Here is a 24,866-nt window from a genome sequence, read left to right as displayed (position 1 = left end):
AAAAGTGCTTTCAAAGAACTCAGCAAATTCCTAGACAAACTTAAAACAGATTTCCTTACCTGTGATGACCCTACTTCTCCCTCTCAAATCTAACAATCTAAAGTTCAATGCCTAGAAACAGGTTTTAGAGTGAAGTAAGTAGGAACCAGAGAAAGTATGACCCCAAAAAATGATTATACAAAATATGGAAAAGACAAGCAAGCCACATTTTAAAACCACTCCTTGAAGTTTTTAAGATTTTTGTTGAAAATCAACAAATAATTCTTCCCTTTGTGTTTTTTGAGGGGGCAGGGGTTACTTACTTGTTTTTATGTGATTTTCATGAACTTGCTCAGCAATGAGATGTTGATGTTGAGAGAAAACGATCTAAGGCAGTATACTGAAACTAGGCCTGCAACTAGCATCTCACTACTAAGTAAGTTGAGCTCACATTGCACATTGCTGATTTCATTTAAGCTCAATTTTTTCCAACTTAAATGACTGCACTGACAATGGACTAAATCAAGGCATTCATTCACAACTGTAATAGTCTGAAAAGCACTTAAATTCATAAAAACAACTTAGGACAATTTTAAAGCTCAAAATAACAAACTTTTATGTAAAAACACGCAGATTTTTCCTATAAGATCCCTAATGAACACTGATTGCAGACCAAAATAATAGATTTTTCTTTTTCTTTTTTTAAAAAAGAGCATTTATCTTAACTCAGAAACTTGAGGATAAACTTAGTATTGATATTTTTAAACTGATTAACATTCAAAATTATCCTATCCTGGTACCATATGAATCTGATTAAAGCCTTACAGTTTATAGACCTATATTCTGTCTCAGGTATTTTTGGTCTAATAATGACAAAAAGGTTAAAGTGATACAGAAACAATACCAATAATAAAACCAGTGACTCATTATGTGACTAAGACTTAAAATATACGCCAAATGGCAAAATGGCAAAATATGTAAAGTAGTTATTTTTACTTACAAATTAGTAACTGGCTCTCCTTTCAATGGAGGTAGGAGGTTTCCTGAGCCAATTAAACAGTTGTGCACTATAGTTAGACTCTGGAGAACATCATCTCTGGAAAAGATAAAGGTATTTTCCTAATTTAGGAGACTCCAAATCGCTGTCTAAAAAAAAGGCTTTGGAGAGTCTAGGATGAAGTATAAGAACCTTAAGTGGGGATACACAAAATTAAGGCCAAGAAATGGCAAATGTTTTCAGTTTACCCACTTAATAATACAAGGTAATCAACAGTGTTTATATTGGTAATATAGTACAGACCTACTTAGGAATAGGTCCTAAATAATCAGAAACAACGGCAACTGACTGCCCTCTGTGAATCAATTCTGAATGTCATCACCTATGTACCCAAAGATCGCTACCACTAACAAAAAGGGAAAACAGTATTACAGAAACTCTTCCAGCATACTCCAACTTTTAAAAATGGACTAGTTAGGGGCGCCTGGGTGGCTCAGTGGGTTAAAGCCTCTGCCTTCAGCTCAGGTCATGGTCTCAGGGTCCTGGGATTGGGCCCCACATTGGGCTCTCTGCTCAGCGGGGAGTCTGCTTCCCCTTCTGTCTCTGCCTGCCTCTCTGCCTACTTGTGATCTCTCTCTGTCAAAATAAAATAGATAAATAAATAAATAAATAAATAAATAAAGGACTAGTTAAACATTTACTCCAAAAAGCAGTTCAGACATCATCAGTCATACTTCTTTCCTTCTCCAAACCATTCCTACTGATTTTGCTTATTAAAATTTCCTGGAATTTCACACATTGTAATTTTCTTACTATTATTTTAGGAATGTCCAAAGATTCAAACTATAAAAGTCTAATGATCTTATAACTATTTTTTGTTAAAGCTTCTTAGGAAAGGAAAAAAAGCTCACAGAAATATTTCACTAAGTAACATTAATGTCAATAATATGAATTACAAAAACAAACAAAAACCCCCCAAAATCTAATCTGAATCTAAAAAACAAGCATTTCCATATGCCTCCCAAAAGATGCACAAGTCAAACTGCTAAGCAAAAGTCACAAAAAGCAAACTATTAAAAAAATGAGTTTTTCTATTTAAAAGGTTTAAATTTTTTAAAGATTTTATTTATTTATTTGACAGGGAGAGATCACAAGTAGGCAGAGAGGCAGGCAGAGAGAGAGGAGAAAGTAGGCTCCCTGCAGAGCAGAGAGCCCAATGTGGGGCTCGATCCCAGGACCCTGGGATCATGACCTGAGCCGAAGGCAGAGGCTTCACCCACGGAGCCACCCAGGTGCCCCTGAAAGGTTTAAATATTATGACAAAATTTGTTACACACCATATTAAATGGTTTTTAAATTATATGTATGTCAGATATAAACACACACTGAAAATGAATACATCAGATATGGCAAAGAGAAAGGGAAAGACACAAAAAGATTTTTCTCAGTCTACAACCACAAAACAGTGGTTATGAAAGAAAACTAACCTAGACATTTCAAGTTCTCCGTCACCACAGTGCTGGAGTTTGATGAGCTCAGGCTGAAGAAAAGAGTCCAACAGATAGAAGGCAAAAGCCACTTCTTCTGAAGAAGGAACATGCCACTGGATGCCCAGATTCCACAAGTCCCCTGGTTTACCCCAGTCCTACAAAAGAACAGCATTTGTTCAGCAAGCTGTGAAACTGGAGAAATAAAACAAATAAACACGTACATGTAACTTAAAAGGTCTTCCAGGAAGGGGCGCCTGGGTGGCTCAGTTGGTTGTGCTCTCTCAGGGTTGTGAGATCGAGTCCCAGAGCTGGACAAAGAGCCAGCTTAAGATTCCCTCTCTGATCCTCCCCACCTTTTCTCCCTCTCTAAAAAAGAGGCACAAAACTCATTACCCCTTCATTATCACTCCAGAAAAATCTCCTGGAAGAGCCACTCAAATATGAGCTTACTTAAGAGTAACAGTAAACTTATAAAGTTACTGAGTTTCCCAATAAAATCATATGGAATATACAAGTTACATACAGCATACCAACCTGATTCATAGCCCAACAGAAAAGAAAAAAACTAGGCTGCTTCTGTGCTGTGTTACACTTGCCAAGTTTAAAACATTCCAGTAATTTTAATGATCTACTTCAAAAATAAAAAAGTGACACCTTCACACACAACAAAGAAGAAAAAAAAAACCCACTCTGGATCCTTAGAAAAATAACCCAGTATGTACTTGGATTCTTAATTATTGAAAACGCTTGCCTTGATGGGAAAGTATTCGGAAGGAGGCTTGTCAAAGCCTCCCGGCACACTGCAGTACTCCGTTGGGTAGATAAGGGTAGTAGAGCGAAGGAGGTGATGCAGAAGATTACAGGACAGAGTGTAACCCTGCTTACAGGTTAGATGGAGGGTTCTTTGGAGAATCTTTACAAGTTGCTCCTTATAAAGAAGCAACTTCTTCCCGTCCACTCGAGTAATCTAAAAGAGGAAGAAAATGGTTGAAGATATTTTGGTGAAAAGATTAAGAATCAATAATCAATGCAACAGACAATGTTTAGCTACTAGTCTAAAATAGTAACAGTGTCTCTTAAAATGACTTCAATTAATTTTAGAATTTTCATTTTAACTATATTCATACAATTCTTGAGATCAAAACAAATTCTCTGAATTCAGGCCCTCATATGCCACAGTAACAACCTTTTCAAAGAATCTATTTCCTCAAAGAGACAAAATTAATTGGTTGGTAAGCCAACCCATAAAGGAAAATGAAGTTTGACTGACAGCTCAACTTATGGAGAGAGAGAGAGAAAAAATCGGGAGAGAAAAAAAAGGAACTGCCAAATCTGATGAGATTTTCAAGTAATGAGTTACTAATATCAGAATTAATCAGCAAAAAGTACTTCGCTGCTCATGAAGCCATCAACAATTATCAGACTCGCTTGATAACAAGAAAATGCCATTACCTGACTTTTTGTAGCTGTACCAAGAAAATCTAAAACTTAGAACTTTTCAGTATCAGGGTGCCTGGCTGGCTGTCAGAAGAGCATGCAACTCTTAATCCTGGGGTCATGAGTTCAAGCCCCACACCAGGTGGAGAGATCACTCAAATAAATAAATAAATAAATCTTTGGGGTGCCTGGGTGGCTCAGTTGGTTAAACATCCAAACTCTTGATCTCTGGGTTGGAGTTCAGGCCCTGCACTGGGCTCCACGCTGAGCATGGAGCCTACTTAAAAACAAACAAACAAACAAGGGGCCCTGGGTGGCTCAGTCGATTAAGTGTCTGCTCTCATCTCAGGTCATGATCCCGGGGTCTTGGGAGTGACTGTGTCATGCTCCCTGCTTCTCCCTCTCCCTTGACCCCCATCCCACTTATGTTCTCTTATGCTCTTTCTCTCTCTCCAAATAAGTGGTAAACAAAAATCTTAAAAACAAAAACCCGACTTTTTCATATTTTTTTAAAGTCAATTTAAAAAAATTCTAAAACCAAATCATCTTCATGGTAATATTTCCTTATTACTACAAAGATTTACAATACCTCAGACAAAAGTTGAAGATTCCACAGCAACTCCTTATCTAGCTCTTCTTCATTTAATACATCATCATCTAAAAAAGGCAAAAGAGTATCAGGGAAAAAGAACTACACATCCAACTAAATGCATCATTTTCAAATATTTGTCTTCAGTATCTCTAATTGCTAAGAAAAGTCTCATTCCTTTTTCATGAAGCTAAACTTGCTCCAGAGGAGGTAAAAATTCCATTTTCAAGAAATAAACACATCAAATCAGGACCCATGCTCCTCCACATCTCACAAATTGACTGATTTTTTTTTTTTTTATGGCACCTCTACATGGTTCCTGCATGCATGAAAATACTAACTTAATAAAGTAAAATTTCTAAGCTGTCACCTGGACGATACCTTAATTCAAATAATACCCACCACAAACTACAAAATTAAAATATTGTATAGCTTATAGAATCTATTTTCACCCACAGAGTTCTAGAAACAAAGAAAAAATATTTTTTACCTAAAATTATAAATTTAGAATAATAACCTTATGACTTACTCATTGTAAGCTGAGTTATAACACTGCAGCAGTGAGGAACAAATAACTTCAAAGACTCCTCTGGGCAGCACTGAAAACACATTTGTGTAAGTAAGTTTTTGGAAGGCCATGAATATTCATTCAGCAGTCACAAAGTATACCCGGACACTATTTTCAGAGGCAAATAAGGGTTGTAATTTGCTATTGAAACAATGTATTTTAAGTATAACAAGCATGTGTAAAATAATTAACCACATAAACCTGTTGGTTACTGACTCATTAATTCATCAGTCCAAAAACCCCAAACTCACCTTTACAGCAGCACGGCACATGTCTGCCACCATGCGGCCTGCTACTCTTGTTTCAAATATATGCGAAATAGAAAAATTAAAAACCTTCTGAAGGGCCACCTGTTAAGATATTTAAGAAATGAAAAGGTCTTATCAGCAATTTTTAAAAAAAATTTATTTATTTATTTGACATACAGAGAGAGATCTTAAGTAGGCAGAGAGGCAGGCAGAGAGAGAGAAGAGGAAGCAGGCTCCCTGCCGAGCAGAGAGCCCGATGCGGGACTCGATCCCAGGATCCTGGGATCATGACCTGAGCCGAAGGCAGAGGCTCAACCCACTGAGCCACCCAGGCGCCCCTCTGCTTACATTTTCATCCACTGATAAAATTTTATAATTTCGTTTTATGTGCATTTAATATATACTGTTAACTCATTAACATGGAACTCAGCCAACAGCACTGTAACTCATGCCTGAATAAAGCTTATCTAAAACACGTTACTTTCAGGGACCTGGGTTACTTTAGTGCCTGGCACTAAATAGATACAAAAGCATGATTACATCAGAGCTGAAACAAGAAGGCAGAGCGTTACGTTATTCCACCTCAGCCGAACATGTGTAACTCACATTTTTTTACCACATTTACACATCTACACAAGAGCACCACGAGTACTGATTTGGGGATTACAAATAAATTTTAGCAAGCAGATGAATTTGCAAATACGAAATTTGCGAATATAATGAGAATCCACTGTTTATCTTTCTCAAAATTTAGCATGAGAAAAAGGATAAATGGTATAATACCTAAAGTAACTTCAGTTTTTAAAACACACAAATAAGGGACGCCTGGGTGGCTCAGTTGGTTGGACGACTGCCTTCGGCTCGGGTCGTGATCCCGGGGTCCTGGGATCGAGTCCCACATCGGGCTCCCGGCTCCATGGGGAGTCTGCTTCTCCCTCTGACCTTCTCCTCGCTCATGCTCTCTCTCACTGTCTCTCTCTCAAATAAATAAATAAAATCTTTAAAAAAACAAAACAAAACAAAACAAAAAAAAACACACAAACCTACAAGACTGAGATTTAATTTTTGTAGCAATGCGACTCTTACCATAAATATTTCTTTGGAACATTGTGTGAGGATTGTACTAAATGTAGAAGACAGACCTAATTCAACCAAACTCTCCAAGTGAGTCATTTTCTCAGTTTCCGTCTCTTCTCTTGTTTGCTCCAATGTGCTACTTTCTATAAGTCCAAAACATCTAAACAATCCAAAGAAAGTATAAGTTTAGCAACTAAAAACTAGTTTCATGTTTTTGATGATTACATAAGTCTTCACTGTCATGACTATTCAAATGATAGCTATTCCACCATTTGGGCATGCTCACTATCAATTGTCTTATAACTTGAGGTGTTCAGTCCTGGGACAGTGGCTATGTACAGGCTATAAGTTGCTGGGACAGGACAGTCATCTCTCTGAATGTCTAACAAAGGGCAGGTCTGGGGTACATACTCACCGGTCCATAAACTGTAAGACAAAATCCTCAAATTCAGCTGTGGCTGAACAAAGTTCTCGTTCCACCTATGATATTTCAATGTGGAAAAAAATTAAAAATAGTCCTTGAATTTTTCTCAGGACTATTAAAACTCAATTATGGTCTATAAAATAGATTTAACACTGTATTATTGTACTGAGTATGGTGAGAAATAGCATCATAACTGTGCATCAATTTAGAATAACTCAATCTACTACTTTCCAGGAACCAAAGTAAGAAGTAATTAACATATTTTATAAGGGCCAAAACCAGAAGCAACAGAGCCATCTTTTTCAACTACAGTTTCCAAGTTTCTGGTGTATGTATACAGGATTCTCTCCTACTACCCGAACATCCAAATAACAAAAATAGAAACATGCTTACAATAAAGAAAATAGTTCTAAAAGAACCATTCTGTAATGAAGAAAATGTCTGTTCATTAGGTATCAATCCCCTCAATGAATTTATTTCTAAATTCAAAAAACCAGAAAAACCAAAACCAAAACCAAACCAAATCAACCAACCAACAAACAAAAACCCACCACTATCTCCACTTAACAAAAAATTAAAAGTGACAAAAATGTAAATACACCTCTAGATATCACTTGTTTACAAAAATAACCTATTTTTGGGGACGCCTGGGTGGCTCAGTTGGTTAAGCAGCTGCCTTCGGCTCAGGTCATGATCCCAGCGTCCTGGGATCGAGTCCCACATCGGGCTCCTTGCTTGGCGGGGAGCCTGCTTCTCCCTCTGCCTCTGCCTGCCATTCTGTCTGCCTGTGCTTGCTCTCTCTCCCTCTCTCTCTGACAAATAAATAAATTAAAAAAAAAAAAAAAAAACCTATTTTTGATCTATACCCTTTGGTGGGAGCTCTGCCAGACTATCTTACCAATGACCCGGTCCTCTACTTATATCATTTTAGTCACGAAAGAGTCATTTTAAACTACTAGTATTTAAACTATCAAATATTACTATGCATTTACAATAAGAGTTACAATTCAGTTAATCAATCCTTTTACAAGTAGAAAGCATCCTTACTTCTGTGAGGTCATTTCTTTCTTGTAGTACAGATGAACAATCTACTAAAGGCACCAGAGTGGAAAATGTTGCTATAAACTGGAATGTGATCTGTGGGAAGAAGCAAAAAATTTAACATTAATTATGTAACTATAGTTCAAAAATACAAGTATACCAGAAGCTAAAATAAAGTGCCCAAATGAATTATTATTTTTTTTATAAAGCTTTTTTTTCCCCTTAATTTTATTTACTTATTTGGCAGTGAGAGAGAGATCATGAGGAGGCAGAGAGGCAGACAGAGAGAGAGGGGGAAGCAGGCTCCCCGCTGAGCAGAGAGCCCGATGTGGGGCTCGATTCCAGGACCCTGAGATCATGACCTGAGCCGAAGGCAGAGGCTTAACCCACTGAGCCACCCAGGCGCCCCCCCCAAATAAATTATTTTGAGGGAAATCCCACAATAGTCTTTCTAGAAATTTTTCACCTAGAATTGAGTATTTTAAGGTTCTTCATAATTAAGTAGCTGTTACTTTAGTAATGAAGTTATACTAAGTTTATTTTCATAGTTATTTATTAGGTTTAAGCACAACGTTCTCCAACCTTTTGTCAAGGAAAAGTTACTCCCCCCCACCCCACCTTAAAATGTAACATTAACAGAATACACTGAAGCAAAAGCAAGAGACTGGGCAAGAGGGAAGGTGAGCAACTCTTAAGTCAAGAGATGTGTGTATAAAATGGGATCTGGCATTTTGCACCCAGCAGCTTTCATCATGCCTCCTGTCACCAGCGTAGACAGAGGGAAGTACAAATAATCATATGCTAAGATTTTTAAGGTTTTTGCTCAAGGAAAATAGTAAATACTTACTAAGCTTCAAAAATATCTTACGATCATTAAACGTATCCAGGTTATGGCAAATTACTTACAAAGGATGACATATAGATCAACTAACCATCCACAGATCTAAACTTAGCAAATTTACATTGAATGATGTTCTAAAAAGTCTGAACAGAACTTGAAAGGATGCCTATTCACACAATCAAAACTCAGACACAAAACAGAATAATAAATATGCTTACCATGCATTTACTAAAGTCATTTGGATCCACCCCAGGCAATGCTCTCATCAATAGAGGTAGCATGTGTGTTGGACCTTCAGGAAACCACTTGCCCCCTGATACCAAACTTCGGGCTACTCCAATTACACAACTTAAAGTAGCTGTGAGCTGGTGAGGTTCTGTTAAAGTCTCTAGTGCAGGATATGTTCTACAGTTTAAAACACAATTAAAAAACAAAAAAACAAAAAACAGTTCCATTACAGATAAACATGCACAATACATTAAATCTACCAAATTCATAAACTGCCTGTTAGCTTAAGGCTGGTAGCTAGCAGAATATTTTGAATGAATACCTGTTTTCTCAAGGTTAACAGAATCACACACATAAAGGAAAGGCACGAGTTTCCCTAACCCCCATCCCCTCACCACCTTTCTCCATGCAAATTCCACAGTGAAAAAGAACATGAACTGGCAGATTTTGCATTATTTCAGCCATCTGAATCCACCTCCACATTCCAATGACTGATTCTAATGGTTAGCAATTATTAGAACTCAGGAATAACAAGTGACAACTATCCTATTCTTCCCTTTTACAGGAAAAACAATCTTTACTAAAATGCTGAAATTTCTCCTATTTTACACTTTAAAAAGGACTGGTATTTTAAAATTAGACATCAGCTCTAGAAACATATGCGAAGATTCCTGATTTAATAAACGAGGGAGAATAATATAAATACAATCTTTGATCACCAAGTAAGACAAGAACATTCACACAGCAATTTCATTTTTAAGAATCTGTTCTATAGGAAGAAAAAAAAATCTAAAATGTCACCATTTTAATTTTTTCTTATGCAGAAAAAATAAGGGAAATTTCATTTTAAGTAGGAAAAAAAAGAGTATTTATAATCACAATTTAAAAAAACCAACGAAGGCTTTAGAAGGTAAAGAAAGCAAACCAGCTCTTTAACAGAGGCTGTCCTTAGGGGATACATATTCAGGACCTAAAATTTATTTTCTCCATTTTTACTTTTTAAAGGACTTTTGCTTTTTTTTTTTAAAGAAGAGAGAGAGCACAGGCACACAGGGGAAAGGCAGATGGTGAGGGAAGGGGGGAGAGGGAGGGACAGAAAGAGAGCGAGAGAGAGAAAGAGAGAGAGGAGAGACAGAGAGAATCGTATGCAGGCTCCCCACCAAGGAGGAAGCCTAAGGCAGGGCTCCATCTTATGACCCTGAGATTGTGACCTGAGTCAGACTCCTAACCGATAGAGCCACCTTGGTGCCCCCAAAGGAGTTTTGCTTTCATAAAAAGAAAAAAAAAAAAACAACAAAAAAAAACACCTTCAAAATACTTCTCTTGGCCAAGCATGTATCATTTAATATGCTATTAAATTTGTCCCCAAATTGAAAACTAAAGAAAAACATGATGGATAATTTTACTTGTATTTATTCTTTTAAATTTAACTTCATTTAAATTCAATTAATTAACATACAGTGTACTATTAGTGTCAGAGGTAGAGTTCATGATTCATCATTTACTTGTAAGCTTTGTTTCTTCTACTAAAAAATATCTCTCTATTCAAAATTTATCAGCTGGAAAACATTAAAATAAGGCAAAACAAAGGGAAAGCCAAGAATTACGAAAACACTCCAATCTTCAAAATTTTAACTATGCAAGAAAATGAAGTCTCTCCTTAGAGGCAAGTCTCTCCTCAAGAAGCAACATCAAGGGACCTGCCACTGAACTGTTAGCTTCTGCTACCACATGAAGGCCAAAGAGCAAAGAATACTGGGGGGTTCAGACCATAGAAACTGCCTAACTTCCCCATTTTATTTCCTAATTATCTGTGCTGGAAGAGTTTCTGTGCCCACAACGTGCACACAGAAAGGGAGAGGTTTGGAAAATGAGGTACAGCTTAACTTGAGTATTTATGGCAATGAGGACAGGGCAAGATAAGATGAGCAACTCAAATTTATAAATAATGGAGCCCTATTTTGGTCAAGACCTTTGGCAGGATATCTAACTCCAAGCAAATGTGCCCAATTATCCCATTTTAATTTTAAGTCAGAAAACAGGCTGTCAACTTACATTGTCACTAAGGATCTTCGACAAATCTGTTTTATGGAACTCAAACTGTTAGATCCTTCTGGGCCCTAAAAACTAACATTCTTCTTCTATTTTTGAGTAAGACATTAAGAGAGAAATCATAAAGCTCAAGTTCAGGCAGCAGAGGAATTAACAGAAAGCTTAAGTAATATTATATAAGCACAGAAGGCCTATATTGTGACAGTAACTCGGCAAAGGGAAAATTATCTTTGTTACTAGTTCAACATATGAAACAAAATGAATGCAATAAAATTCACTCTGGAAATAATAATAATGAGATTATGCATATATTAAAATAATAAAGATAGTCAAATTTTCTTCTCTATACTGCTTCTAAGAAATAAAAGACATCCAAAATCACTTCTCAATATTTAGTGATACACTTTGATGTAAAAGCAGCCAGAGCTTAATTAATTAGCGTATTAATTAATTTTTTAAGATCTTATTTTTTTTAAGATCTTATTTTTTAGTATCTCTACACCCCACATGGGGCTCAAACTCACAACCCCAAGATCAAAAGTTACATGCTCCACCGAGTAAGCCTGCCAGGTCCCCCATAATTTATGAGTAAAAATGTGCCAATAATCCAAAAATATTTTATCCATTTTGTGTCAATTTTCTTTTATCTCCAGTAAACCTTTATCAAGTTACCAATCAGTATGTTAAAATGCCTTGCTTCTCCTATAAGGAACCAGAATAAGCACCGAGAAAGCAAAACAGAAGCCACAAAAGAAAACCATGCAGAACAGAAGAGTAGAAGGAAGGGATAACCAGAACAGCTGCAGCCACAGCTGAGGCTTCAACCAAACATGTAAAATTCCACTTACCTTTCAAGTACAGGGGGTATTACTAACTCAGGTCTCATGAGTGCAAGATTCTGCAGAGCCTGGGCTGCTTCTAAACTACCAGTTTTGCTAAACATAGCCAAGAGGACAGGTTGAATAATGCATCGTACAAAGTCTGTAACATCTTGATCAGTAAGCTTATGGCTATCAGGCACAGGAGTTAACCAAGAAGGCTTCTTGTATCTTTCACGATGCAATCTTCTAACAACACTGTTTGGCAACCGCTGAAGTAGTTTCATTAACTTGTTCTGGGGACACAGAAGCAGAAAGTCCAAGGTAGGTTCTCTTTCCCACACAGATATTTATGGTTCCTTTCTAGTCTCCAAATAAAGATTCTTAAAATAACACTCTTACAATCTATTACAAAGACGTAAATGGGATAACTAGCTAGAATAAAATGCTATTATCAATTAAATTACTGATAATAAAAATGCGTTTCAAACATCAATTTTAATTTCCAACACCAGATGAATTTTCCATTACATGAAAAACCATTTTAACCAGGCAATGTGGAAAAAAAAAAACAAAAAAACAGAAACCACAACTGACATTCCTTTCTTTTGCCAGAATGTGACATTTGTCACCAGTTATTGGACCAGTATTATCTCCACTTATTTTTATGTTCTATGAACATGGTAACTTAATTTGAACGTAATGACCTATATATAGCCAAATTTCTATGAAGAACAGAAAATGTATTATAGGTTTTATACAATAGATAATGTGTAACCGTTTTTTTTTTTTTTTAAAGAAATGTGTGACCATATCTTTAAAAATTTCCAAACTCTACAATGAAAAATGAACATACTCACCAGCCAGCGCCCATTATTTGAGGGATGGTAAAAAGATGTGATGCTATTAAACAAACCAGACAAGTGTTTTTGCACTAGTTTACTTGGTCCACCCTATTCAAATAAAAGTACAAAATATTAGTACCCACAGTACACTGGAAAACTGAAGGAATCAATAGGCCCAAGCCTACACATACCTCTCTAACATGGTACACATCCATTCTGCTGACAAAAACCAATTCTACCCCAATGTAAGAGTCAAAAACAATTCCCCAGTGAACTTCCTACAATCTTCATTTAAAACACTCTACTAAAAATAAGGACAACTGACACCAAATTAGGTAAGTGAAGAGATCTTTCAATTTAGAGTATCAGCATATTTTAGTCTTCTGCAGTGAAATAACTTCTGTCACTAAGACTGTTTTAAAATAACCAAGAGTGGTAAATCAGGCATAAAAAGCATTCCTTAAAGGATTTAAGAAGTGACTTTCTTAATGCAGGAAATGAAGAAGTGAGATTTACATAAATACATTCAAATATTTTATTTTTACTCCTAAATGTTTCAAATTATTAAACCTGTTATATTTGTCCACATTTTGACTCAAAAGAAACATTTTTCTTAATCTATTACCAAAACAAACACACCAAACAAGAATACAACCCGGTGGAAAAAAATGAAGAAAAAAATTTATCATTTATCTTACCAAGTTTAATAGCCCTAAAGAACTACAATTTAGTTTTAATATCTTCCATTTCTCATGATCTTTCTTTTTTTCTTAAGGATTTTATTTATTTGACAGAGAGAGAGAGAACAAGCAGGGGGAGCAGCAGAGGGATGGGAGAAGCAGGCTCTCCACTGACAAGGGAGCCCAATGCATGGCTCGATCCCCAGTCTCTGGGATCATGACCTGAGCCACAGGCAAATGCTTTAACAACTGAGCCACCCAGGTGCCCTTCAGGATGATCTTTCAAGAAAGAGCAAAGACCTAAGGTAGACTGTTGAGTTACATTAAGAACATGTCTTCCTGCTCAAATGAAATCCATGTACCTATTCCCAGTTGAGAACAGGTCGACTAATAGAGAGATCATAATTCCATAGCAAAAAAACCCCAAAAAAGTGTCAATATTTTAACATAGTAATTAGCATTTTAATGTATATTTATTTATAAATTTATAAATAATTAAAATTTATTATATTCAATATTCATATTTAACACAAAATGAAACTGTCAATGGGAAAAACTGTGTGAGAAAAACAGCAATATTAACTAAAATAAGCTAATATTAATCATGATATAATTCTGTGGCTTCTAAAAAATGAATTCCAACTCATTGCTTATGTAAGACAGTAAATATCCAAATGTTTTTGCTCTTATGGGGTATAAGAAAGAAAATGTGATTTTCCCTGTTTAATAATGAAAGGGCAAAAACACAGGGAGAATGGAGAATGAATTTCTTTTTTTTTTTAAATCTAAAAATAATATTTAAGAACTAAACTTCTCACAACCATCCTGCCTTTTGCACAGAAAAAAACCAACTAAACAATATAACCTGGGAGAAAATACCAAACACAGAATAATAATTTTAAAAAGGGACAGCAGTAGAAGCAAAATAAATGACAATCCAGAAAATCATAGTATAAAATTGTTCTAATATTCCTATCTGCAAGTTGACACTGAAATCCAAGCATGCAGATGTATTTTTACTTCCCTTCAAGGATGTCAATAATCATCCATACTTCTTCCATCACCAAGATTACTTCGTTTGTTTAATAAGCTTTGTGTTCAGTGTGATCTTCGAAACTGAATGCATTCGTACTGAGCATATGCAAAATTCTAATTCCACGATTTTCATTATCAATTTGACCTTTCATTTTTAAGTCTGGTTCTTGACCTGTAAGACTGCTATCCACTCTGAATCTCTCAAAACTCTAAACTTTGACTCCATTGTTAAGAACCACTGGCTAGAGAAATAGTGTGTTTTTCTACATGCTGGGTCTGATAAACATTAGCTTACTACATCAGAAAATAGCCAAGACTCAAATGACCAACTAAGATACTAATATAGCCTTATGTGATTATACAGAATTTCCGTATAGTTAACACAGAATTTAGATGAACTAATGTGTTACAAACCATCATAGCGGTGATCCATATCACAGCATGTCCTATATCATAAGCATTTGTTAAAAATCTTGGGACTAACACTTGACTGCTTCCCACTGGGAGGTTCAAGCTTCTCAGAATTCTTGTAAATATCTTTAAAAAGAAAAAAAGAACTAAGGATAAATATTTATAAGTATCAAGTAACTCTTTAAATAACTGAAGTGTTATATATATTATTGTTATTGGATATATTCTCACTGGATCAGGTTTTAAGCAAAATTACCAATAAAATTAAGCATTTGGTAGCTTTATTCCATAAAAATTACATAGAAATACCTACTTTTTAAAATTTTTTAATTTTATTCATTTTTTAAAAGTTTATTTATTTAAGTAATATCTATACCCAACATGGGGCTCGAACTCAAAACCCAGGTATCGAGAGCTTGCATGCTCTAATGACTGAGCCAACCAGGCGTCCCTATTTACTTTCTTTCAAACGACACTGAGGTAAAAAAGGGGTGGGTAAGAAGCAGCTATATCCATGTACCCACAAGCAAACAACTGAGATACAGTTTAAACATAAAAAGGTAAAAAAGTAGATAAGTACAGTTAAACATGAAATATTTTGACTCCTGTTTCTCTAAATGCATTTAAAACTATTTTTCCTACACTCTCATTCCATACCAAGAAAATGCACAATGCAAATACCTATCTTCTAATGGATTACTTTCCTTTTCAAAATTCTATCACTGATGTTTCCCCAGGAATTTGCATTTTCATCTCTCATTTAATAACTGTATTTTATTTTTATTTGTTTTTTTTTTTTTAAGATTTTACTTACTTCTTAGAGAGGGGGAGAGAGAGAGAGCACAAGCAGATGGAGCAGCAGGCAGAAGAAGAGGAAATAGGCTCCCCCATGAGCAAGAGAGCCTGCCACAGGGCTCCATCCCAGGATCCTGGGGACCATGATCTGAGCCGAAGGCAGATGCTTAACTGACTGAGCCACCCAGGCGCCCCTAATAATTGCATTTTAATATAACTGAATTTATATTTAAAATCTGTCATTAGTAACAGGGAGCCCAACAGGGGAAGAAAATAACTTTTCCTCCTTAGTTTCTACTGGACAGCACAGCAAAGGTAAGCAGAGTATTTGCTGCTGCTCTCCAGCCCTGCTCTACTGTCAGCATGTGCATCAGAATCACCTGGATGCCCCATGCCAGCCCTCCTGAACCTACTGCAGGAGAAACAATCTGGAAGCTGCAATGTTAAGAACACTGCACCTAGAGACACCCTAGCTTTATTTACTCTAGGAAAATGTGATCTAAAAAGTAGAGAACACTCTAGAATAGCAATCAAATACAATACCCAAACTCTGTTAAAAGGTATGAATATAAGATACCCTAAATAATATACTTTGTACTTTCTAAATTACTCACTCTGAAACTTCTATTTCATGTCCTATATAGGCAAGAAAAAAAATCACACATTTATGATTACCTTTATATGATACAATTAGTTTTGAAAATAAATGATCTACCCTGGTAAACTGTTATGTTTTTACTAGTGGTCAAGAAATACTATAGGGATTAGCATACAAAACACACTACTTAAAGACACAATAAGTGCTATCAGTGTTACTGTATGTTGTATGCTCAAAAGTTCTTAATTACCTTTGGTACATACGGATCCCAATCTATGTACCCTATATTATCTGTAGCCAATCGAGCAAAGAGATTTACTAGTTGCTGAAAGTAAACAAATAAAGAAAGAGATAAGTAAACACACTTGTTATTAAGTGTCACAGTCACATCCCCTATCCATTTCTGGTTCTCAGCTGCCATCATTAGCACAACTTACTATACGGTTTATGACTCATTTTTTTAAAAAATCTCTGAATTCTCATTTCTTGTCACCCATTTAAAATCAAATGCAGCTAAAATACTTATTAAAAGGGAAATGACAAAGCATCATCCACAAAGCAAACAGAAGAAATTTTAATCTAATAAGCATTTAGGAAACATCCACTATGTGTCTAGCAACATGCTAGTGATAATAGGAAACAACAATCTTACATTTCATACATTTCATAATACATGCACATGCTTCTAGGTATCAATAAAACCAAAAGAAGTGTCTATTTTTGTTAGAAACAGCAAACCGAATTAAAAAAAAACAATTACAACATTGCTAAAAGCCAATTCTAAGGAACTGAGGTTACTTATCAAATGATCTGATAGCAAAGAAGAAAAAAATAGGATACTCACCCCCTCCCACTGTGGGAGATTTTGCACTGAAACCCAAAGGCCAATTAATTCATCAAACCAAAGTCTGAAGAAGAAAAATGTTGTTATGAATAGCAAGTGATTTATAGAAAGTGGTTCAAAGCCAGGTATCCTTTGCATTTTTTAATCTATTATTCTTACTGATAACTACACAACCTAGAAAAAATAATACTGAATGTTACAAACTTAATGGAACAAATGACTACTTCTGTCTGAATATTCCCCTTGCAATATATTTATGCTAGAGTCATCTCATCAAACCTCTACACTTCATTGTTAGAGGCACTTGGGTGGCTCAGTGGGTTAATGCCCAACTCTTAGTTTCTCCTTGGGTCATGCATGGTCCTGGCACTTTTCGTGTTTTTAAGAAGTCCTACTTTATTTTTTCCTTTCTTTTTTTGAGAGAGAGAGCACAGGGGAGGAGGGGCAGAGGGAGAAAGAATCTTAAGCAGGCTCCACACCCAGGGTGGAACCCAGCACAGGGCTCAATCTCACACCCTGAGATCACAACCTGAGCACAAATCAAGAGTCAAGACATTTAACTGACTGAGCTACCCAGGATCCCCTAAATATTTTCATTCTAGGATTTGCTATATACTTAAGAGTCATCTAGAGAAAACAGTTCTTGAAAACAGTGCAAAGACTAGAATGAGTAGAGAAAAAGAATACTACAAGAGACCTAAGAAAAACAAGTGATGAATAAAACCAAGTTTTCGGAAAACACTTTTCCTTTCCCTAAATGCCACACAATTTAACATTTCTTACCATTGCCTATTTACTGATATTTTCTACTTCTTTTTGTATTTTTTATTCTTTCTCTCTTGATTTCTTAAATTAAAGCCTTTAGCTTTACTTTTTCTATTAAGTCATCTCTATACCCAACAAGGGGCTCAAACTCACAAACCCAAGATGAAGAATCACAGGCTCCACCAACTGAGCCAGCCAGGTGCCCCATTAAGCCCTCATATTTGGCTTGACATACAAGCATTATTCGCTCCTCATTTACAATCTTACGTTTAACTTTCAGCCTCCACACACTTCAAGTGTAATCAACACAATGGTTGAGTTAGTCAATTTTTATTTACTTATTATTGCTTTACGAGTTGGCTTACATATTTCCACTTCTTGTTCTATTCTATAATTTGTCAAGACAGATCGAGAGATAGATAGATATACTTACTTAAAACCTTTATGATGAAGTTCTGGAGGAAGGGAGGTAGGAAGAAATATTTCAAAATAAGTTATGGCCTTTTGCATTGTTACATCAAAAGGGCACATCAAAGGCCGCCATTCTTCTAGCATCTCAGCTGTGGCATCTGCTGGAAAGTATCTAATAAAAAAGAAAGTATTTATTTATCTGATCATTGGCTAAAAGGTCTACATCATCAACATATGACCAACATATGACCAAAAAAGGGGGAGATAGGGAATGGATTTCATAAGGTACAATATACACTACAAATGTCAAGTAAACTTAAACACACTTGTGCAACTCAAAAATAAATACCCATCACACTAAAATGTAAATTTTCTTCTTGTCTATAGGACTTTGAAAAATGCTATAAAGCTGATATAACTCAAAATACAAAGTCACTTAAATTACCTACAAATTTATACATGGTGGTTGTATTTTTTTTCTCCTGTGTGCTATATAATAGCGATATGAAAAAAATCTAGTCACAGAGAATCCAGTCTATATAAGAAAGGGATAATCAGTGAAATGAGAAAGAGAACATTAGCCCAGGCTTATTTGGATGAACCATTTACTCTCACTGTACCATAGAGCTCTCTTATATATAAGAGCTGACTAGACTAGACTGTCTGGTCCTAAAGGTGCAAACATTCTGCAAGTCTATGAAATGGGCAGGAGAGCCCCTGGGGTACAGAATATTCACAAAATGGAAATCTGAAGTGTACATCCACATACAAAACAGAAGTAAATGGAAAACGAGGACCCATGTATAATTACCAAATACCCACTAAGGAGGTTTAAAATAACAAAAAAAGCATATGATAAATTCGGATTTGGGCATGGCCAAAAAAAAGTGAGGGAACCCTTTCAAATACACTTGTAGGTTTGGGCTACATGTCACATTATTAATACAATTATATCTCTGTCCATCTGTATTAATTAGAATCACACTTCATTCATTAATGTGAAAAATAAAACTACATTTCTAGTAATACTTCTTTGGATTCATCAAGCATCAATGTACCAGGTCATTAAGTCACCAGTTGGAATAATTAAAAAAAAAAAAAAAACACAGACTTTAAATATCTCATACATCAATTCTCCTTCCTAATTTTTCAGAGTCAACTGTTAGCCTTGGGTGTTCTATGAATTACCCAAGAACCTAAGACCCACTAAGTACCCCAGTGACAATGAAGTTTCAGTTTCCAGTGAGGAAACACATGCCAAGAAGTCACTGCGTAGCACGAAATGACATAGCTCATTGGTGGCTTATGACTCAGGTTAAGTCTTAAGCCTCAATCTTAAAAGGGAAACTATATCCTAAAAATACATTTGCCCAAGAATGAGAATAACTTATAACTTTAACTCATATTATAAGAATATGATAAAATAGAAATTTCCATTCAAAAGGAATTCACTGCATCCATACACGGCAGGATAAGCAGTCTTAGAACAGCCTAATAATAGTTCAAGTCCATAGAACTGGGTCTTTATTTATTTCATTAAGCTCTATGCTCAACATGGGGCTCAAACTCCTAATTTCAAGATCAAGAATCCATGCACTACTGACTTAGCTAGCCAGGTGCCTCAAGTCCATAGAATTGGACTTTAAGTGATTAAAACTAAATTCAACCCATATTATCTTTAAACATCAGAATACGGACTATTCTGTATATTCTACTGAAAGAGAAGATATTTTTTAAAAAGTCTGCACACCTTCTTGTTATTATTCACATTTTACTACAATACCTATAATGCTCATTTTGGAAAATATTTTTGATCTAATGATATTCCAGGAAAATCTTTCAAATAAAGACAATTATATATAAATTATGGCATTCTAACTTCATAATAAGTAACTGACGCCCACACCACTTAAAAATTTTTTAATTTATAAATGAAATCTGAATAATACAGTTCAAGAGTATGATATATTGTGCCCAGTGACTAACATCACAATGTTAGAAACAATTTATACCTTTAATTTCCTCTTCAAAGCATACTAGGAATAGGGAAAAGCCCAGAGAAATAAAGAGGTTTTATAAATTGAGAAGCTACTTACGGTCGGCAGCTTTTCACGAGTGTTTTGAGAACATTTTCTACAGAACTAGGGGGAAAAAGCCATTTGATAAATTAGGTTGGTTTATTTTGAAAATGCACCTAATCCAATTAATAAATATCTCTATGAAATACTCACACATTTAAAAATTATCTGTGTACATGCAATAACTAATCCTTCTCGTTCATACAGACAGAACTTTTAAAGATTAACTACCTAAACGCTGCAATCTACCCTTTTCTTTGCCCTCGGTTTGCTCATTCTCTGTTCTAAACTAAAGGAAAGAAGACTGGGAAAACGACAAATCATTTTCAATCTTTACAAAGTAGGCAGCAATGATCACACTTAACAGCACATCAAGAAGTATGCTCAGGGGCGCCTGGGTGGCTCAGTGGGTTAAGGCCTCTGCCTTCAGCTCAGGTCATGATCCCAGGGTCCTGGGATCGAGCCCCACATCGGGCTCTCTGCTCAGCAGGGAGCCTGCTTCATCCTCTCTCTCTGCCTGCCTCTCTGCCTACTTTGTGATCTCTGTCTGTCAAATAAATAAATAAAATCTTAAAAAAAAAAAAAGAAGTATGCTCAGTGACTTAAAACTTCAAATACTAATTTTTATTTTTATTAAAGCGTATTTACATCGAAACACAAACCGCAGACAAAATCTGGTGTGCTTATATCAGCAACTGCCAGAAACTAGTTTTCTGTAACCAATGGTGAGAGTTCTATAACCCTACAAGGTTACTTTCCTGCCAGCAACAATTATCAAAAATACCAAGAGCCATCTTTTTGACCAGCTACTTAGAAAGTTAGTTGAGTAACATTAAAGAGCTATAACTTATTTTCCAACTTTGTAGGTGGTTCAAGTGAATTTAAGAAAACAACGTAATGTAAGGGGGTGCCTGGGTGGCTCAGTCAGTTAAGCGACTGCCTTCGGCTCAGGTCATGATCCCAGGGTCCTGGGATTGAGCCCCACATGGGGCTCCCTGCTCAGTGGAGAGCCTGCTTCTCCCTCTCCCTCTGCCTGCCGCTCTGCCTATTTGTGCGCTCTCTCTCTGTCAAATAAATAAATAAAATCTTAAAAAAGAAAAAGGATTTAAAAAAAAAGAAAACAATGTAAGTATTTGTATATGGATTTAAATAAACGTTTGTCTAAATGAAAAGGCCATTGTGTACTGGTTTAAACATACATGGCCAGAATGGAATATTTAAATTAATTAGATCACAGTCAAAAGAGATAAAATGCAAGTAAAACAATGGGCATAAGGTAATTTTGGACTGGAATTTTAAGATAAATGTGTGAGTACTTACAGTATGATGTATACAAGTAAATAAAATAAGTCCCCAAATCTCAAGAAAAAATATTATGAGGGAAAGGGTATCTTTCAGGCAGTGCTTCCACCTGATGTTTTCTCATTAAGCTTCTTGAAATTGTTAAGTCCAGAGTCTATCCAACTTCTCTGAAAACTTAAGAACTAATCTGTAAAGAAATTCTAAGGAATAACACAAACCAAACTCAGCACAAGTAATCGATTATACAACCAAGAGGAAAAACTATGATTTCACTATGAGAAATCCTCTCTAATTTCAAAACTAGTCTGAAAAAAATTAACTGAGGAGGAAACCAGACTACAACACATGAGATAATTCTAAAATAAAAAAGATGACCATATGGCCAGACAGACATGGGACATTTTCTCTGATTATGAGGGAGCGATTCTACCTTCTCTCATAAAAAAAGTTAAGCAACTAAAAAACAATTAGTTTAGAGAACATCTACTAAGTGCCTGGTTAAAAAAGGAGTAAACTTCTCTCCAACTACATTTAAACTCCCTGAAGACCATAACTATGATTTTTACTTCCAGGTATTTCCAAAGTACTTTTAAAAGGCTCTATGTTGGGGCACCTGGGTGGCACAGTGGGTTAAAGCCTCTGCCTTTGGCTCAGGTTGTGATCTCAGGGTCCTGGGATTGAGCCCTGCATCAGGCTCTTTGCTCATCAGGGAGCCTGCTTCCCTCTCTCTCTCTGCCTGCCTCTCTGCCTACTTTTGATCTCTGTCTGTCAAATAAATAAATAAAATCTTTTTTTAAAAAAGGCTCTATGTTCATATATATATTTATGCATATTTATATTTATTAATTTACAATACACAATAAACATTTTCTATCAGAACAACAAAGAGCACAGATCTTTGGATCTTCTTTTTGTTTGGTCTGAAGAACCCCATTTAGAAACAACTTATAGCCGAGGTTTAAAGAACCATCTAGTTCCAAACTAAATAATAGATCAACTTAAATGCAGATTTAAAAGATAAGTCTAAAATTGCAAACTTTGTGTACAAGGAAATAAGCAGAAGATCTGTAATTCTACCAGTTTCTAAAGTCTGTGTCCATGTGAACTTTACATTTATTTTACTGTTTCTGTGGCAACTCGTTTGAGAGTACAACACAGAAAACCTGCTGTTTTCACTGGTAACTTTTCTATTCTACCAATAAACTTTCATATAAAGTCAAAAATGATTCTAGGAAGCAGTCAAAAGGCTGCAGAGCTACTGTCTTCTCCAGTTCCCTTCACTCTTCAAAAGAACAGGAAGTTAATTATAATACTTCATAGCTGTCACTTCACTCATTAGAGGAATAGGGCATGTAGGAATGTGCTTTAGTTCATCTAAATAAAGTCAATTTCAACCCCTCCTTATATATAAGGCCTGTGCCAATGGATTTATGCTCTTTATCCAGAAAAGGGTACAATCTCTCTAACCTGTGATATCTGTATAGTGACCTTTTGTGATTCTTGTAATCTCTCAAGATGAAGGGAACAATGTTTCTGTTTAAAAATAAAATAAAAGGTTAAGGCTAGATGCTACTGGACTATATTTCAATAATTTTTAGAGGGAGTGAATAATCACTATGTACTTTCCCAACTGTTGGAAATTTACAATACTAAAGTGATTACAATTCAAAACACTTAAGAAAAATCAAAAGGGATCTACAGAAGGAATAAGCTTTGGATGGGTTTTCTCATACCCTACTTTCTCTTAGAAAAGGCATGTTAAGTTGAAAAGAAAGCCATAAGTATATCATGCAATAGTTCACAACTTGGGCTTAGAGTCAGATAGATATAAATTTGATTTCCAATTCTGCTACTTACTTTCAGTTCAACATTATAACCTCAGTTTTTCCATCTATGTAATAGTAATAATACCTACCTCTCAGAAGGCTGTTACAAAAATTAAATGAGATAATGTAAGGAAAACAGTTACCTGGCCCAGAATTAAGCATAAAAATTGTTAACTATAATTATTATTTCATACTATCCAAAACAAATTCAATCTCCTTAAGAACTAATATTTTGTGCTCATTTTGCTTTCACATTTATTTTACTGTCTCTCAACACTTATTAATTTATGATTTAGGAAATAACATCAACATAGGAAATTCTTCCCCCAATTTCCACCCCATTTATTAGGGCAGAAAATAAGTTCTTGTACCAGTTCTTGAACTCTTGTCCCAGTTTCAACAAATGACTTTGTGGGACTTTTCCTCTCTGGGCCACAATTTCCTTATGCTGTATAATGACATAAGTAAATACCAAATATGTAGCAGACAAGTTTGAGGAAAGCCAAAAACCTTAGCCTCCAGTTACACCAGTTACTGAGACAGGAGACTTATATAAACCTGGAGGTTTATGCTTGCTACCTCCTTGGTCTTACCTAATTATCAGGGCAATATTCACTTCTCAACCAGAGAAATATACAGCAAATGATATACTTGAGATGAAAGTAGTATGGACTGCTCACTCATTGCCAGAATTCAGAATTCAGCTTTACCTGACAATTCTTGAACTAAGTTTTAGCTTCAGAATTATATTTGCTTTTTTTATAAATGAACAGGGAAACTGCAACAGTGAAATATTCTATATAACCTCTGCCTTAACTTCCTTGTAACTTCATGGTAATTACCTACATGATATTTTCTTTCTTAAGAATGTACTTCATTTCATCCCCAAATCTCAGTTTTAGCTGCTTTCTCTATATCTAAACAAGCACAACCATCAGTTCATCAACACAATGCACCTTGTATCTAATTTTTCACAACCTAATACTGCATGGTTAAATCAGCCAGTACTTATTTTTCACAGCCACTTTATAAGAAACTAGGGTCAAGATAATTCTACCATAAGAAAGGTTTAAGTAAAGTATAATACGTTCATCACTGAAGTAGCATTAACATTGATTTTTCATTATAACTACTTTCAGAAAAAGTATGCCTCCATGGCTAGTGTTAAGAAGTTGTAATAATCCTGATCACTCAGGTAAAAAGAACATACATAACTGCTGAAAGTGATAATAAGCCTGATAAGTGTGCACTAAGTAGTTTTTAAAAAATGCTATAAAAAGGGGCTCCTGGGTGGCTCAGTGGGTTAAGCCTCTGCCTTAGGCTCAGGTCAAGATCTCAGGGGTCCTGGGATCGAGCCCTGCATTGGGCTCTCTGCTTAGTGAGGAGGCTGCTTCCCCCCCAATCCCCCTGCCTGCTTGTGATATCTCTCTCTCTGTTAAATAAATAAATAAAATATTAAAAAAAAAAAAAAGCTTTAAAAAGAGCAG

At 35.7% G+C, this 24,866-nt stretch overlaps 1 protein-coding gene across 4 annotated transcripts in view; it reads right to left on the bottom strand.

The window, feature by feature from the left end:
* The window catches only part of PSME4 (proteasome activator subunit 4), a 115,244-nt gene that overhangs the window by 50,997 nt on the left and 39,381 nt on the right, over positions 1 to 24,866 (bottom strand). For 3 of the 4 annotated variants that reach the window (XM_047743854.1, XM_047743851.1, XM_047743852.1), the window contains exons 4-21: positions 23,021 to 23,086; positions 20,270 to 20,314; positions 18,196 to 18,345; positions 16,998 to 17,061; positions 16,404 to 16,478; positions 14,764 to 14,886; positions 12,650 to 12,742; positions 11,820 to 12,085; positions 8,910 to 9,096; positions 7,857 to 7,946; positions 6,801 to 6,865; positions 6,395 to 6,545; positions 5,312 to 5,410; positions 5,022 to 5,091; positions 4,493 to 4,560; positions 3,218 to 3,433; positions 2,464 to 2,621; positions 980 to 1,075 (exon numbers count right to left, since the gene is read on the bottom strand). In XM_047743854.1, coding sequence (XP_047599810.1) covers positions 980 to 1,075; positions 2,464 to 2,621; positions 3,218 to 3,433; positions 4,493 to 4,560; positions 5,022 to 5,091; positions 5,312 to 5,410; positions 6,395 to 6,545; positions 6,801 to 6,865; positions 7,857 to 7,946; positions 8,910 to 9,096; positions 11,820 to 12,085; positions 12,650 to 12,742; positions 14,764 to 14,886; positions 16,404 to 16,478; positions 16,998 to 17,061; positions 18,196 to 18,345; positions 20,270 to 20,314; positions 23,021 to 23,086 — 2,082 coding nt within the window. The remainder of the gene's footprint in view (positions 1 to 979; positions 1,076 to 2,463; positions 2,622 to 3,217; positions 3,434 to 4,492; positions 4,561 to 5,021; positions 5,092 to 5,311; positions 5,411 to 6,394; positions 6,546 to 6,800; positions 6,866 to 7,856; positions 7,947 to 8,909; positions 9,097 to 11,819; positions 12,086 to 12,649; positions 12,743 to 14,763; positions 14,887 to 16,403; positions 16,479 to 16,997; positions 17,062 to 18,195; positions 18,346 to 20,269; positions 20,315 to 23,020; positions 23,087 to 24,866) is intronic. The other variant, XM_047743853.1, reaches the window with a different exon arrangement.

This window comes from Lutra lutra, chromosome 9 (assembly GCF_902655055.1).
Source record: "Lutra lutra chromosome 9, mLutLut1.2, whole genome shotgun sequence".
In the NCBI taxonomy this organism is placed as follows: Eukaryota; Metazoa; Chordata; class Mammalia; order Carnivora; family Mustelidae; genus Lutra; species Lutra lutra.
Note: the sequence above shows the minus strand (reverse complement) of the source record. Positions and strands in the feature narration are given on the sequence as shown.